Here is a 17452-nt window from a genome sequence, read left to right as displayed (position 1 = left end):
TGGGTTCAGACATAACAAGCCATGATTTAAACAAGCCAGATTTCGTAAGCCAACAACAAACAAAGGCTTCTATTTGTGGTTTGTAATTGGTTAACAAACCATGGTTTGTTGGCAGGGATGGGTTAGCCAGATTTCAACAAACCACACAATGACTTAGTGTTATGTGAGAACTAGGCTAATGCCTACTTAGATGCTGTTTGGGCATAGGTAAAGGCCTTTCTATTTTCCTGGGCTTTTAAAACTTTGACTAGGTTTTTATCCTGCTGTTGTGATAGTGTCCATACACTGTTTTTTTACTTTTATTGTTATGTTGCTGATTGATTTGTTGGTGGGTTTTTATTGTTTTAAAGTACTTATAAGCTTCCTGTGAACAGTATGCTGAAATGCATATGGTATATGCATTTCGAAAAGCAAATGCCTTTAATGTTTCAGATCCCAGGCTCAATCCCTGGATTTTCATGTCAGAAGGATCTCAGGAAGCCCTAGACTAGGTGGTTTAGGGCACAATCCTATGCATGTTTATACATAGAAAAGTCCTACACCTCCCAGCATACCCCAGCCAGCCATGTTGGGTTGTAGGACTTTTTTTTAATGTCTAAACATGCATAGGATTGCACCCTTCCTTAATAAGGTAGCAAATCAAATCAAATTTTATTTGTACCAAGCCAATGGCATTGCCGCTTGTAACAATATTCACACACGTATACATAATCAAACATAAAACAAACAGTAATACTGTCCAGTGTCCATTAAAATAAAAAAAGGCAGCAGCAAATGTTCCTAATAGGCAAAGTACGCTATTGGTATTCAGCGGGCAAAGCCTGCTAATAAAATCACCCTTACACTGGCTCCTCCTCTTCCAGAAAAACGAAAGCTAAACATCTAGTTCCAACTAACGAAAGCTAGTTCAACATCAAGCCTGCTTCCTTGAGATTCTCACTGCCCTTCCTTGCAAAGCCACCATATTATGTGAGAGAAGACCCCCATTTAAGCGCTCAAAAGCAGCAGACAGTATTACAACACAAAAAAGAGCAATGTTTTATAGGTGACTGTGGCCTAAACCATTATGAAGCACCAACAGTTCCCCTCGCTTCAGATCCCCAGGAAGCTCTTGCACCCTTTAAACGCTACACAGATAAGTGAATTTCACAAGGCGCCTCTTTTCCACGCATCGCCCTGCAATAACGGGATAGTCCACACCAGGCATAGTTTTCCCCTTTACACAATTCTTAAAGGTGCAGAAACCCTCTCAGAGTCTTGAGAAGTCACCTTTTAAGGACGGAAGATGGATCGTAACGACAAACCGCAGAGCTCTTCAGCTCTGTACAACAAAAACAAGAGATGGAAAGAAACCACACCGCCGCGGCGGAAGTCCGCAGAAAGAAACGGGACCTTCTAACTTCACAGCCAACGTGGATTTTCAACAGGGAACCGTGAGAACGCGAGAGGAGGAGGAGGCGGGAATTGTAGGGAGCAAAAGCAAACCTGTCCACCCCCCTCCCCGTGCAAGCGCTGTACGGGGCGAAACGCATTTATGGCTGCCCCCGAAGTCTTGCCTCGTCCTTCCCTTCACAGGCTACATGAGCGCAACCTCCTCCGCGCTGTGCAAGAACCCTCTCCCGTCCCCGCGCGCCTTCATCCACTCTCACCGCACTGAGAAGAATCCCGCTCTGGGTTTGCGCCGCCGCCATTTTAGCTCCAGTACAAAAGCCGCAGCTGGAATCAAGCTTCCTCTTTCCCAAGCCCCTCTTCTCTAATTCGAGGTACTTCCGGGGCGGAGCCTGGAGAGAGGCAAATTGATGTTTTCCTTCGCTTTCCTTCTGTGCGTTGCGGCTGTCGCATAGGGCGTCACGCTACTACTTCTTCGAGTGCAGCTGGTCTCAAGAAACGTCACAGACGCGCTCCTACCCCTCGCTTTGCGGGGCCTTTGGGACCCCCGTTACCTGCCCCAGCGCGCTCTCTCTCTCTGTGCATAATGGAGAATGTATAATGTGACGAGGATAACCCTTCATGGGTCTGACAAAGGGTACTCTACTGCACAGAAGATTTTACCACAATAAATCCGGTGCAGTGTGCAATCCTATACCTGTATACTCAGAAAACTACTTAATCGTTTTCAGTGGGGCTTACTCCTAGGTAAGCGAGGCTAGGATTGCAGCAGGAGCTGCAGAGTCAGTAGACCCATTGAAAATGTCGACGCTGTTGTGGAAAAAGGCAAATATTCCTTTTATGAAAGGATTCAAACAAAACTGCCAATATCATACCACCCTTATACAAATCTATGGTACGACCACACTTAGAATATTGTGTACAGTTCACTGCACCTAAAAAAGGACATTGTGGAGTTGGAAAAAGTGCAGAAATGAGAAACTCCCCTATGAAGAAAGGTCTGGGACTGTTTAGCTTAAGAGAAAAGGGGAGTAAGGAGGAGACATGATACAGATGTATAAAATTATGCATGGTGTGGAGAAAATGGACACGGAGACATACTACAACCCACAGCCATCTCATGAAGCTGACTGGTGGCAGATTCAGGACAGATAAAAGGAAGTACTTCTTCATACAGTGCATAGTTAAACTATGGAATTCACTTCCACAAGAGGGCCACCAATTTGGATAGCTTTAAAAGGGGATTGGACAAATTCATGGTGGATAAGGCTATCAATGGCTACTAGTCCTGACAGCTATATGCTACTTTCAGTATCAGAGGCAGAACATGAGCAGGAGAGTACTATAGCCCTTGTCCTGCTTGTGGGTTTTCCACATGCAGCTGATTGGCCACTGTGTGAACGGAATGCTGCACTGGATAGATCTTTGATCTGATCCAGTATGGTCCTTATGTTCTATTGGGACTGAAGTTCGTCCATTACTTTCTCCACTGATTTCAACTTTAAGCATGACTGGCCCTAACCCAATGTCTTGAAAGTACCCCAACATTTTTATTTATTATTTCTGTTGCAACAGGGATCCTGTCTAAAAATTGTTGTTTTGCAAGCCCAAACCCAGCTTCAAATTCCTGCTCAAGCATGGCAGCACTATTTTGGCTCAGTCAAATACAAACTCACCGCCTCATCTACTCCCGTATGACATAGTGGCTCTCTTCACACCTTGGTTTTTTAGCAGGATCGTTATTCTTTAATCACTGGTATTCACAGGAGCTTTAAATGGCGCCGCTGTTCTCCTGCTGTTATCTCACAACTTCCCCTCCCTCTTCCCATGTTATCTGAGAAGGGGGAAAACCCGGCATTCTCTGTTTGTGATTGAAATTGCCATTTCCCCCTGTGTATTTCCCCTTTAGCACTTTGTCCCACTTTGTATGGGCTTGTGCTAGGGGGTGTTGCTCCACAGTGTTGAATAACAATGTCATGACAACAAATCGGGGGCGGGGGGAGGTCACTGACCACGCTTCCAATGACCGTTTCTGCCTCTCTCCCATTCCACTATGGGCACTTGAACAGTAAAGTGGTTAACCATCCCAAATGCTTCTTCGAGATCCCCCTAAACACAGCAATGTTTACTTCTGAGTAAACTCATTGGCTATAAGGCTTTCCTCTCCTGGGAATAAGTGCCACTGAAATCTGTGTGGCTCGCTTCTGAGTAGGCATGCATAGGGGTGCACTGAAGGTCAGAGTAGCAGTCTTAAGGTCTCCCATACCATTCAGTGCATTGACTTGGAACCTCCCCCTCCCATTGACTTCACTGACTGTTTCTTCTCCCTTTTGCTCCCCAGATTGATGGCCTTTTTTCCTCCCAGGGTGGATGGGGGAGTCTCCCTTCTCAGCCACGCAGGAGAAAGGCTTGACAGGTAGGATTTCAATGGGTATTAAAAGTGCCCTTTCTCCTCTCCAGAATAAATTCATCATGCAGAGCTTGGAATGGTAATTTTTAATAGTTTCCTTTAGGGGTGTGGAGTTCTTTTAGATAAGGCAGTAATGCTGAGGTGGTTTTCCATAGTACTCCCTCCCACCTAGCCAGCCAGTATCTCATCTCTTAGCCCACCTTGCAGGGTCCTTGGGAAACCAGGATAAGGGTAAAGAGTAACAATAGCACCGGGGGGGGGGGGGAGAGAGCCACTATCTCTTCTCCTAGCCCACCTTACAGGATTGTTGGGAAGCCAGAATAATGGGATAAAATGCCAGGTGTGAAGAGAGCCAGTGACCGAAAGTGGTTGTTGAGATTCACAGTGAAGCAGACCATACAGGAGGATACTTCTGGCATGGGAGCTAGTGGCCTGAATGCTCTGATCCTACAAACACAAGGTGACAACACGCAATTCACTTTCCAGCTGTACCCAGAATATCAGTTTTCCAGGTCTGCAGGGTGCTGTGATCCTACCACATCCACAATGAGCATTCAAACAATGAGCATTCAGCATGCTAAAACAAAGCAAGCCATATGATATTATGATTGGAGTTGGTCTAAATGTGCTTTCAGAGATCCCTTACAACCTAGTGACTCTCATTTTTAGGGATGTTGGCAAATTCTGCCACGGACTCCAGTGAGGCCAGATTCTTTAAAATCTGCCCCCCCGGAGTCCATGGCGGAATGGACTACCCCCCTGCCACCCCCCAAAATCCCCCCCCGGAACAGACCTACCTGGCTCCAGCGGCGGTGGCTCCTGGTCGTCTTCCGACTGCTGCTGGGCTGCTGCGGCCACCATTTGCGTCCCTGCATTAGGCCATGATAGGCTACGTACATACTTACGTAGCCTATCACGGCAAAGAGCAGGGGTGCAAATGGCGGCCGCTATGCCATTGACAGGGTGGAAACTGAGCCCAGAGAGCCCCAGAGCAGTTCTGATTCTGAGGAGGAGGAACAATCCGTGGGAGAGGAGCCAGCTCATCCCTCACAGGCTCAGCACCTGGCAGAGATTCCTCCTGCCGGCATTCCTGAGGTAGATAGTGAACCTGGTAGTGAGGGAGTGCGGGAGGGGGGCTTCTTAGATGCTCGATGCAGACGCAAAGAGCGACGAGCGATGGAGGGCGTGGAAAGGAGGCGTAGCGCCCGTTTGGCATTCAAGCAACGGCTGCCTCCCATGGACTCAAGGGAAAGAGGGAGGATCTCTCCCTAGCCCATAAGTTCTGGGTCTTCAAGTGACTCTCTTTCAAACTGGCCACTCTGCTGTTCCTTGCTTTAGTCGCTGGTGATTAGCATCTGAAAGAGTCATTAAGTTGTAAAAGGATTAAAGCTTTGAAAAGAAATCCTTTCGTCTGTGTCTTGAGTTGGCTATTGGAATCTACTGAGAGAGGCCACCAAGGCGCTCCTGACAGCCATTTGCAGCCCTGCTCTTTGCCATGATAGGCTACATAAATACTTACGTAGCCTATCATGGCCTAATGCAAGGACGTAAATGGCGGCTGCTACGACAGCTGCCATTTGTGGCTGCAGCAGCCCAGCAGCGGCTGGCAGTCCGGCTGTGGCCAGCTCCAGCCAGCGGCTCTGTGGCCTTGCCGCAGAGTAGAGCCGGCTGGAGAGGATTCCGGGGGGGAGGGATGGATCGCTTCCCCCCCCCCCTGCCAGCGGACCCAGGCAGCGGACCGGTAAGTGAGATTAGTATATCCCTACTCATTGTAGAAGATAAAGGTTTTCTTAACCATTTGGTGAACTCAGGAACCAACGGGTGTACACAGGGCATCTGCTGCTACTAGGGGTGTGTACCAACTGCAAGATCTGGTTTGGACTCTGATTCAGAAAACATTCCAATTAGACTTGGACTGATTCAGAGGCCACTTGTCACAATTCCCTTAGTGCCCACTTCACTTCACTGCCCCAAAATACACAGACGAGAGGCTTCAGTCTACAGCTTTTAATCCATTAATTCACAGGGTCATACAGATGCAAATTCTCAGAGAAACTTTCTGTCTACAAGGAATGCCTTTGGGGGATCCAAATGGAATTTACGAGAGTTGCCTGCCATTTGAAGAGGGAGGCGGTCCCACTAGCCTACCATAAGAGGGGCAGGTCCCTCTCTTCTCGTGAGGCCTCTAAGCACAGCTTCTCACACAAGGCCAATCGGGTAGACCGTCTTAAGTTCTGCCCCCGCCTTCTCTCTCTTTGCTCTGCGTTTGTGCCTGGCATCTATTAGGTCAACCTCCTGTTCGCTGCCTCTCACGGGAGGGGCGGGGGTGAGGGGGTGAGGAGGGGCCCTCAAGCTCAGCCATCTGTACATTTGTAACCTGAGAAGCAGGCCTACTCATATCTAGACTAGCCTGGGAAGACACCTCCCCCATGTCTGATGGTTCTCCTTCAGAATCTGAACTGCTATCCAACTCCCTGCGCCCAGAAATACCCCTGACATCACTTATACAGTTATAGAATCATGGAATAGTAGGGTTGGAAGGGGCCCATAAGACCATCAAGTCCAACCCCCTGCCCAAAGCACGAATCCAAGTCAAAGCATCCCTGAAAGATGGCTGTCCAGCTTCATCATGAATGCCTCCAGTGTGGGAGAGCCCACTACCTCCCTAGGTAATTGGTTCCATTGTCGTATTGCTCTAACAGTCAGGAAGCTTTTCCTGATGTTCAGCCGGAATCTGGCATCCTGTAACTTGAGTCCATTATTCCGTGTCCTGCACTCTGGGATGATCAAGAAGAGATCCTGGCCTTCCTCTCTGTGACAACTTTTCAAGTACTTGAAGAGCACTATCATATCTCCCCTCAGTCTTCTCTTCTCAAGGCTAAACATGCCCAGTTCTTTCAGTCTCTCCTTATAGGGCTTTGTTTCCAGTCCCCTGATCATCTTCGTTGCCCTCCTCTGAACCATCTCCAATTTGTCTGCATCCCTCTTAAAGTGTGGTGCCCAGAACTGGACACAGTATTCCAGATGAGGCCTAAGCAGTGCTGAGTAGAGGGGAACTAGTACTTCACGTGATTTGGAAGCTATGCTTCTATTAATGCAACCCAAAAGAGCATTTGCCTTTTTTGCAGCCACATCACATTGTTGGCTCATATTCAGGTTGTGATCAACAACAGTTCCAAGATCCTTCTCGCTTGTAGTATTGTTGAGCCACGTGTCCCCCATCTTGTAACTGTGCATTTGGTTTCTTTTTCCTAGGTGCATAACTTGGCATTTATCCCTATTAAATTTCATTCTGTTGTTTTCTGCACAGTACTCCAGCCTATCAAGATCACTTTGAATTTTCTTTCTGTCTTCCAGGTTATTAGCTATCCAACCCAATTTTGTGTCATCTGCAAATCTGATCAGCATTCCCTGCACCTCCTCCTCCAAGACATTAATAAAAATGTTGAAGAGCATTGTGCCCAGGACTGAGCCCTGCCGTACCCTGCTCATTACCTCTCCCCAATTTGAGAAGATTGCATTGATAAGCACTCTTTGAGTCCAATTCCGTAGCCAACTGTGGATCTACCTAGCTCACTTGGAGCTAGTTTGCTAATCAGGATATCATGGGGTACTTTGTCGACAGCTTTGCTGAAGTCGAGATATATTATGTCTACAGCATTCCCATAGTCCACAAGGGAGGTTGCCTGATCAAAAAATGAGATCAGATTCGTCTGGCAGGATTTGTTCTTGACAAATCCATGTTGGCTTCAAGTAATCACTGCATTGTTTTCAAGGTGCTTACAGATGGATTGCTTTATAATCTACTCCAGAATTTTCCCAGGGATTGATATCAGACTGACTGGTCTGTAGTTCTCAGGTTCCTCCTTTTTGCCCTTTTTAAAGATAGGGACAACATTAGCCCTCCTCCAGTCTTCTGGCACTTCACCCATTCTCCATGATTTTTCAAAGATAATAGGCAGTGGTTCTGAGAGTTCTTCTGCCAGTTCCTGTATTACTCTAGGATGCAGTTCATCTGGCCCGGGAGATTTGAACTCATTCAAAGTAATTAGGTGTTCTTTGACCATATGCCTATCAGTCTCAAGCTGCAATCCTGCTCCTTCAGCCTGTACTTCACCTTTGCCAGGGGGTCATAGACCCTCTTTTGGGAGAAGACTGAGCCAAAGTAGGAACTGAGCACTTCTGTCTTTTCTTTGTCATCTGTTATTTTGCCATCCTCACTGAATAGCTGAACCACCATTTCTTCCCTCTGTCTTTTACTATGCACGTATCTGAAGAAAGCCTTTTTGTTGCTTTTAGCATCCCTCACTAACCTCAGCTCATTCTCAGCTTTAGCCTTCCTGACACCATCCCTGCAATTCTGTGTTACCTGCCTGTACTCTTCCTTTGTAGCTTGGCCTTCCTTCCACTTCCTATGTGTGTCCTTCTTTTTGTTTTCAGGTCATCTGTTAGCTTTTTGTGAAGCCACATTGGCTTCTTCTGTTGTCTTCCACCCTTTTTTCTTGTTGGAATTGTTTGTAATTGTGCCTTTAGATTTTTTTTTTTTTTAAACTCCCACCCATCTTGGACTTCTTTTCTCATTAGAGTGGCTTGCCATGGGACCTTACTTATCATCGTTCTGAGTTTATTAAAATTGGCTTTCCTAAAATCCAGGGTATGCATTTGGCTACACTCAGCTTTTGCTTCCTTTACAACCAAGAACTCAAGCATAACATGGTCACTTCCCCCCAGAGTTCCTGTAACTGCTACACTAAGTCGTAAATCTCTGTTGGTTAGGATCAAGTCAAGGATAGCCTATCTCTAGTTCCTTCATCCAGTTTCTGTGGGAGGAAGTTATCCGCCACACAAGTCAGGAATTTCCTGGAGGGGCCATGTTTTGCAGAATTTGTCTCCCAACAGATATCGTGGAAATTGAAGTCCCCCATTACTACTACATCATGCTTCCTTGAAACATTAGCAATTTGCTTTTCAAAAGTTTCATCCTTGTCTTCTCCTTGATTGTGTGGCTGGTAGTAGACTCCGATCACCATGTTCCTTTTATTCTTTGCTTCATTTATTTTAACCCAGATGCTCTTGATGGGGCTACAAAGCTCATCCTCCTGTGTTTCTGTGCAGAGATATGTATTTTTTAACATATAGTGCGACTCCACCTCCCTTTCTGTTCCTTCTGTTCTTTTTGAACAAGTTATACCTTTCAATTGCTGTATTCCAGTCATAGGAGCCATCCCACCAAGTTTCAGCTACACCTATCAAGTCATAATTTCCCTCCTCTATTAAGAGTTCGAGTTCATTCTGTTTATTTCCCATACTCTGGGCATTAGTATATAGACATCGAAGTCCATGCGTTTTATAGTCTGCCTTTCTTTCTACATTTTTTGAAGACTATTATTGGTTGCTGTTAGAGCTGTTATCTCCGTTGTGGTGCATAATCCTTCATCCATTGTTACCCCCAACTTTAAGTCTCCCTCCCCCATAGGATTCAGTTTAAAGCCCTCCTGATTAATTTCTTCATGCTGTGGCCAAACACTTGATTCACCTCAGGGCTGGATCTGCAGTAAAATTTGGAAATCCAAAGTTTAGTGCCTTTCATTGACTATCATTGGAAAACAACAAATAGCTATAACTTTAAACCTTTTAACAGGAACGTAGGGAGCTGCCTTATACCAGAGTCAGACCATTGGTCCATCTAGCCCAGTGCTGTCAATGCTGACTGGCAATGGTTCTCCAGGGTTTCAGATAGGAGTTTTTCCAGCCTTACCTGGTGACACCAGGGATTGCACCTGGGACCTTTTGCATGCAAAGCATGTGCCCTGCCACTGAGCTATGGCCTCTCCATGAAATTGTATTGGATTTAATTAGCAGGCATAATAGACCCTTCTGAGGGGATGAAGCTTTTCAAATTTCAGACAAATAGCTACAGGGATTTTTGTGGAAAGATTTTGTGGGCAATTTGTATGAAAACAGCAGACGCTGCAGAGGTGTCCCTTAGTAAAACAAACAAACAAAAAACACCCTGTCAAATTACAGATGGATAGGCACAAGGCCTTATTTATTTATTTGTAGATTTCTAAATGGCATTTCAGGACTCAAATCTTCTATTTGAGATTTGAACTTCAAATCTCAAATAGAACTTTTGAGAAATAGAAATAGCCTGCAACTTCCAGAGCTGTTTGCTTTATCTTTATTCTTTTAGCAAAGTCTGAGTGGGCCTTCAGGTCCTTTATGTCCATTTCCAGCTTCTTTCTCTCATCCAGAACAATGGAGTGGTATTTCTTCTCATCTTCAAGTTCCATCTCTCACACATCTCATCAGCTGCTTCCTTTTTCTTTCATTTTGCTCATCTTGGGCCTAGAGACTCTGCTCAGACATTACCTTCATGTCTTGCTGGTTCACTTCCAGATGCAGCTTGGCATCTTATCCTCAAATTCTTTTCTAGGTCTTCATTTCTTCCACCTGTTCTTCCAGGGCTTGTTTGGACTGTTCCAGTTCATGAACACTCTTGTCAACATCATCCTTCTCCACTATCCATCTTCTGGAAATGTGCTGTTTACCACATCTTCGATGAGATAGATATGCTATGCCCATCCAATTTATCCTGTGATCTGCTGCCGTTTCCACCATATGGTGTTTTGTGAATCCATCCTGCAGTCCTCATAAACTCTTGCTTCAGATCTTTCACCTTTTGCATCTACTCTGTACCTTTTCCAGCATTTTCTTGATTTTCTCCATTTTCTTCAGCTCCATTTCCTTCAGCTCTTCTTTGAGATACAAACTGCCATTCTCCTTCCTATTTGTGCAGGATTAGCTTCATTGGACCTTGCCTACAAAGCAATGATTCAATCATACTCCTGACAAGATTGCTTCACAAAAGCCCTGTCTCAGCCTTCCCCAACCTGGTGCCCTCCAGATTGTTTTAGTTATTAATTATATTTTAAATCTGTCCAATAACCAATGTTCCCTGGGCAGATTACCTGGTTGGCTGGGGAATGCTGGGGGTTGTAGTCCAACACATCTGGAAGGCACCAGGTTAGGGAAGGCTGCCCTATCCTGTTTATGATTCCCCATTAGTCTTATAACATTCTCATTAAGTCCTAGAAAAGTGCTTCTCCATTTTGCCAAAGAAGCAATTTTAAGCCCTTTTGGCAAAACATCATATAACCCTTCCACAAACCTCCTCAAGTATATGGTATATGTCCTGGTCCTCACATGATTCCAACTTTTCAATCTCCATTAAAGCTTCTTGAAGCCCCAGAGCATATTATCCTAAACTAGGTTCTTTAATTCTGGAATAAAATCTGTATCAATTCAGATGGCGTGCATGTATTAGACATGCACCCTAGTCTCCTAAAATGTGTTCCCATCTCCTTTCCATTTTATGCCCAAGTGACCACTTCCTGCTTTCCTACCTCTTCCACTTGGCAATATCTCAATTTTCTGCCACTCAGGCAATTTGGGCAATTTAAACAAGGACTGCAGTGTGACTTTAACATTCCCCACCATTCTCCTCCAAATACTCCCCTGAGAATTTAGGCAGCCAGGGTGCTCCAAAGAAATAGGGTAATGTCAAAGGAGTTTATACCCCTGTCTATTGGACTCGGACGCTTTCTGCTTCAGTACAAATGGGTTCATGGTGCCTCTACAATTATTATTCTTATTTGGACTACAGTATCTTGCTCATGACCCCAGATGTAATTATCTCAGGATTCTATATTCAGAATTTGGAGGAGCAGATTAGTAATTACTCAGGAGTCAAATAAATATATACATAAATATTGAGTTATTCAGATTTCCAATGAGTACAACACGAATGACAAAAATAACTATACAGGCCAAATACAAATAACTCTAGTGTTAAATCAGAGTTAAGTACAAATACAGTCTTAGTGTATCTCCTGTTTGCTCCTCAGCCTGCCCAGCTTGAACAAAAAACTAACAACCAGCTCTTTTCTCTCCATTCCATGCCCCTCCCGCCCTTTCACAGCTTGCATTTCAAGTCCCTTAGGAGCAGACATTGCACTTTTATGTCTAAAGGAAAGTAAAATAGTTAAGAATTGTTGTCTTTCAGGTCTTTGGAATAAACTAATTGGCAATACAGTACCTCTGTATTCTCCTCATAGGAAGTAACACCTTCAGTTTCATGAGCAATCTAAGGTTAGTCTAGGGCAGGGCTGGGCAGAAGGTAACTCTCCAGATGTTTTGAACTTCAACTCCCAGAAGCCTCTGCCAGCATGGCCAATAGTAATGCTGGGGGGTGTAGTCCAAAACATCTGGAGATCTACTTTCTGTCAAGAGACTACTAGGCAAAAATAGTAAGATTATCCATTCAACTTTGTTGAACTAAATCAGACTAAACTTTTTTTGTCAACCCTTTTCTTGCTAGGGTCTTTTGTCAGAGTCCAAGCCGATGCTGGTCATTCCTGAAGATCTGTTCATTGGGATCAGCATGAACTATGGTTAAGCAGAAAGAAACCTCTGGAATATTGATCAGCTTCCATCTCCAGTATCTTTACTGAGACATAAATTGTGTGAAGTAGTAGTTCATGTGTGTGAAGAGTAAATCTGTTTTAAGTGATATCTAAAAGCAATTGTCAGTGCATTTTGATGAGGTTGTACATTTGTAAATCCTATGAATATCCAGAAGACTCCATAAGAAAACAATTAGGGCTGCTGCCCAGACTATCACATGAGTCACAAACCCCAAACCAAAACAAAAGTTCAGTAACTGAAGAGTATACACCCTCTTCAATCATGCACTAGCCTGTTCCTGGATGGCGTTCCATTTGTGTATCAGCACAATGGAGCGACAACAAGTGAAGTATGTCAAAGAACCTTTCTACAGATGTACACTTCATTCAGTTTCTAAACTGGGAAGTCCAATCCCATCAACTCAATCAAGGCAGTTTAACAGAATTGCAATACCAACAATCCCTAGATAAGAGATTGTTTAAAGTGTTGGAATACAAGATGCATATAAAAAGTTCTGAGTTATTGCAGGAGGAAATGAAGCTAATCTGCCAAATAACTGAGAGCCTATACAGACTAAAGCCCTCTTTCAGACATTTGGCACACAAGTAAGCTCTACATGTGAGGAGAAAATCAGGACATTAAATCACAGGGAGAGCCTTCATGGATAGAGGCGGCTCTCCCTTGCACACAGTCACCCTCCAAGTGTGATGAGAATGACAGTGGAAGGGTGACAGTTAGTATGCTCCCCCCTCACATGTACAACTTAAACACACATCAAATGCCTGAAGAGTTGGTGTGATGCTGACACTCCACCTGACACTCGCTGCATCAAGTGTATTCCCTATATATTAATTTTTTCACCTTCTGCCTTCTTTGGTAGTGGTTTTTCTGCTTTTCTAATTCTGTTGTCTTTCAGCCTGTTTCTTTTTCTGGGAATCTCATAATTATTATATAACATTCTGTGTCATAAGATCAAACGATTAACACAGCATGACGTCCTGGATGTGACAAGGGCAACATCTCCTTAATGGTGGACAGGCCACTTGGAATCAAGCACTAGACTCCAATCAACTGAAAAAAAAAAAAGGACTCACATTAGTCTGAAAAATGCCCTCTCTTTCTTTCTCCTAACGGTTCGAATCCAACTCCTCTCATATTCTTCTGTCTCTTACTCCCCTTCTGTCACTCTCTAACTCCACCCACCATCCCATCACACTCCCTTGCTGTCAGTCATTTGTTCTGTTACACATAGATTTAAAACGAAACCAAGAATAATGAAATATGCTGTCCACTTACATTTGCAATTATTCTGAGCATCTTGGTTTTAAAACTAGGTTGTAACTTTGTTTTTAGATTTGTTTTAATCTGTTTTATTGTTTATTTTAAGCTGCTTTATGTGGGATACAAGTATTAGAAACAATAAATCACAAAATGCAATCCAACTTAAGCAGAATTAATAAACACTTGATATTTCAATAGGTACTTCAACAAAATATTTAATGTGAAAGTTACATTCAAAAACACACAACAACCTTACACAGCAGCCATTATCTCGTTTACAAATTAACCTCGACTCTTCTTTGGCAATCATTTTAAATACCACAAACATATCCTCAGTTTCTTTTTTGTCATAAAGAGTAATTTTCTGAAGTGGTATCACTTAATCTGTAATTTTAAAGTAACAGTATCCATTAAAAGCAACAATCAAATTTGTATTGTTCTTACTGTTGTATCACTACTTGGAAAACAGAAGTGTCAATAGCAGTATGAAAAGTTATTCCCTCAAACCAAGCTATACTGTTTTCAAGTTTTAGAAGCAAATATCAGTATTTAAATCAAAATAATTGACTAATATTCTTGTGCAGTTATTGTGCATCTATAAGCCATGTACAGCAAGCCCTCAGAATTATGGGGGACCAAAAGATTTCGAGTCCATCTTCCCAGGTATAATTCCCATTCATAAAATGCATAGTGTGAGATAAAATGTAGAAGAGTGGCCTTAGGGAAACAAAAGATAGGATGCTGTTTGTAAAGTTGAATGGGGATTTACAGTATGCGATAGAGAATTATCCACAGACATCAAGCAATAGTATAACCTGCTTCGCACGTCACACTAAGCCATGAATTAATTAACCCATGGGGCTTTGCGATGTATGCTGGCCGCCATTTTGAATATGCATGGCACCGTGGGCACGCACTGCGGCTTGTCATGTCATGTGAATTCAGGCAACGTGGGTTATGCAAGGGTTAAACAACACTCGGATAACAACCCACGCTGCCCAGGTTCTCACAACACAAGCCATGGCACCCACCCACCATGGCTTCCATATTAAAAATGGCGGACAGAGTGCATCGTTAAGCCCCGTAGGTTAATTAACCCACAGTGCCTTGTCTGGTAAAGAGGTTGATCTAGTTTGGTAGAATTTTTAAAAAACATTTAAGCAGTATAAACTGATATTAAAATAGTCCTCAGGATAGTTTCAAATGAGATGGGGGTGCGGGGAAGCAAACAGAAGGGAAGATGAAGAAGAAAACATAATGGTGCATATCATCTTGAGTGGAACGGTATGTTACATACACTATGCATATAGGTTAAAATGGGATCCTGGAATTAACTGCATGGTGAAATATCTGATATTAGCTGCATTTCACCAGTATTAGTAGGGAAGAGCAAAGCTGATACATGGAGAGCTTCCGTCATAAAACCGGCATTGCAAATGAAGAATATCCGGTTCCCCTGAGTGTTACCAACATTGGCTTACATTTATTTTGAAAATGTTTAAAATTCCAGATAGTAAGGAATACACAATATTGAGCAGCATTTTATGTTTTATAATGGATACTACATCTTTATACCTATGATTAAAACAATGTGTGAAATAATTTACATTCAAAAGAGTTGAATTTCACATTCATAATGAAAAAGACCATTTACTTTTTGAGCTTGATTGCATAACTTTACAAAATTATTAACAAGTGAATAATATTTCATTTTAGTCCTTTCAAAAGCATATAATGTGTTCAGCATTTAATCAGTATCAAAATGAATACAGAAACCCCATCACTAATCAGTAAATAAGAATACACAGATAGCCGACTATATAAAATGTTGAAGTAACTCTGTCCATATTGTCAGAACTTTTTGCACCATACACCAGATGTTTGTGGTACTAGTGGGCACTAAGACAAAGAGTGACAATGACGAATTTAAAAACAAAACACAAAAGCAACTCTTGGCATTAAATATTTAAATTTAATATTTAAATATTTGCAAGAATATTGCACAAAAAATGTTGGGCTCAATCTAACCAAACTTAAGCACTTGAAAAGCCCCACTGATTTTAAATGAGAAATTTAACCAGATGCCTAACTGAAATAAATGGGAAACGTTTAAGTTTAGCTGGATTTTGTCCAATCTGTGTTTTTGGAAAGTGAAGGTGCTAGATCTACCAGAAGTAGTCAGCATTTGGGGGGCGGAGGGGGGGAGAGAGAGAGAGAGAGAGAGAGAGAAGATCTGCTAAAGAAACAGTATTCTGTACAAGAACATATAAAAATAGGCAAGTATAATATCCAATGCATTTAAAGATCAGGCTAGCAATTATATTTAATACATAGATTTATTTTCTTGACAATTTTTCCATTTGTAGCTATTGGCATCGCACCCATCTAACAACTTCCTGCTCCCAAGATTCTACTTGTGTATTACAAATATCGTAGTAAACAAAGAGCTGGAAACAAGAGCCTCTCCCTCCTCAAATTAAGTCACAATATGAAGAGTTGTCCCAATCTTATGCACATTTTGAGTAAATATCCATATCTACACAGATGTTTTAGCACAGAATTATGAACTATTTGCTTAGAAATTAAGTACTTCTCTTGCAGCATAGAACACACATGCACACACCTTTCAAGAACTGTACAGACCTTATACACATTATTTAAAATTTTTTAGGCCTACTACAATTAAATTCCGAATCGGCAAATTGTAAGAGGCAATCATGACTTTAAAACTAGTCTAAAAAGCTTCCAAGTAAAATGTTTCCTTAGTTTTAGAAGAGTTGTTCTTCCATAAATCCTATGCAAACATATAAACTTAAAGCCCAATCCTAAAGATATTTACTAAAAAGTAAGCCCCACTTAGTTCAGTGAGGTCTGCTTGCTAGTAAGTATGCTTATTATACTTGCAGCCTTATGCTGTTAAAGTTATGTTAGAAAGGTTACACATACATTTTGTTAGAAGAATACAGATATCTATCTGTACAGCGTACTATGTTTTTCCCAGCTTAGTACAGAGATGTTTACAGACAGAACTAAAAAAAGAAGAATGTCTCCATCTGCCAATCTATTTCTTTGGGGGGAGAGGTTGCCTTTAAGAGAGTCCTACAAATCTGAATGTCTCTTAAAACAGCCTTGATCAGATAAACAGCAAATCTACCGCCTTCATTATATGAACAACTCAAGTATGGTTCCGTTTTACTTCGGAAGTAAAAATCTGTTATTTTAAGAAACGTGCAAGTTCTTATGCTAATTTGCTCCCACAGAACATGAGGGCAACATATCACTAATCAACAAAAATAAAACCAGTGTAGACTGCATCGGTAGGAAAAGTAAACATGAGCTGAGGTCTGTAAACTTTAAAGTGTTTCATCCTAGTATTTACATCTTCTTTTTAATAAAGCTGAAACCTGGTGATGACTAAAAGGCTCATACGATGGAACTCTCTTTTTAAACATGACTAACTTTCCATATTTTCTATAAAATCACGTTCTACACACTCTTCCAGTAGTTTCAAGGTCCTTGTGCCGCTGCCAATGAGACAGTCTGTTTTGAGATACTTTGAGCTGTATGTGCTTAGTGATCTGTTGCTTTCAGTTTTAAAAGCACAGCTTAGTATCCTGAAGAATGGCATTAGCTCTGTGATACTTGATATAGAACCAAGGTCCAAAAGAGGAAAGTCATAGTTTTTTGTTGCTTTCTCATTGGTATTTTGTTCCTGCGAAGACACAGAAAATGAAAATTGTTAATACACATTTGCAGGGATTTTTTTAAAGTATACAATATAAGCAGAACTATGTATTCGATACAGTTTTCCATCTGAAGACCACAATTTTTAACCTTATATAATTAGCTTACTCTACTAGGACGTAAACAACCATTTTTCCCCCTACAAACTCAAAAATTACCGCC

General features: G+C 42.4%; 2 protein-coding genes and 1 long non-coding RNA gene across 9 annotated transcripts in view; 1 reads left to right on the top strand and 2 right to left on the bottom strand.

The window, feature by feature from the left end:
• The window catches only part of MORC3 (MORC family CW-type zinc finger 3), a 40034-nt gene extending 38258 nt beyond the window's left edge, over positions 1-1776 (bottom strand). The window contains exon 1 of the mRNA XM_084843739.1: positions 1650-1776. Within this exon, the coding sequence (XP_084699865.1) occupies positions 1650-1691 (42 nt within the window). The 5' untranslated portion in view covers positions 1692-1776. The remainder of the gene's footprint in view (positions 1-1649) is intronic.
• On the top strand, positions 1763-13339 carry LOC146349881 (uncharacterized). The gene is made up of 3 exons (XR_014789122.1): positions 1763-2136; positions 3731-3805; positions 12180-13339. It is a non-coding gene; the product is annotated as an uncharacterized LOC146349881 (long non-coding RNA).
• A 406-nt stretch (positions 13340-13745) lies between these two features.
• DOP1B (DOP1 leucine zipper like protein B) overlaps positions 13746-17452 on the bottom strand; it is a 93508-nt gene continuing 89801 nt past the window's right edge. For all 7 annotated transcript variants that reach the window (XM_084843729.1, XM_084843732.1, XM_084843733.1 and 4 more), the window contains one exon: positions 13746-17258. In XM_084843729.1, the coding sequence (XP_084699855.1) occupies positions 17001-17258 (258 nt within the window). In that variant the 3' untranslated portion in view covers positions 13746-17000. The remainder of the gene's footprint in view (positions 17259-17452) is intronic.

This window comes from Heloderma suspectum, chromosome 3 (assembly GCF_057233095.1).
Source record: "Heloderma suspectum isolate Gila_16-S chromosome 3, 16-S_ref, whole genome shotgun sequence".
Classification (NCBI taxonomy): domain Eukaryota; kingdom Metazoa; phylum Chordata; class Lepidosauria; order Squamata; family Helodermatidae; genus Heloderma; species Heloderma suspectum.
Note: the sequence above shows the minus strand (reverse complement) of the source record. Positions and strands in the feature narration are given on the sequence as shown.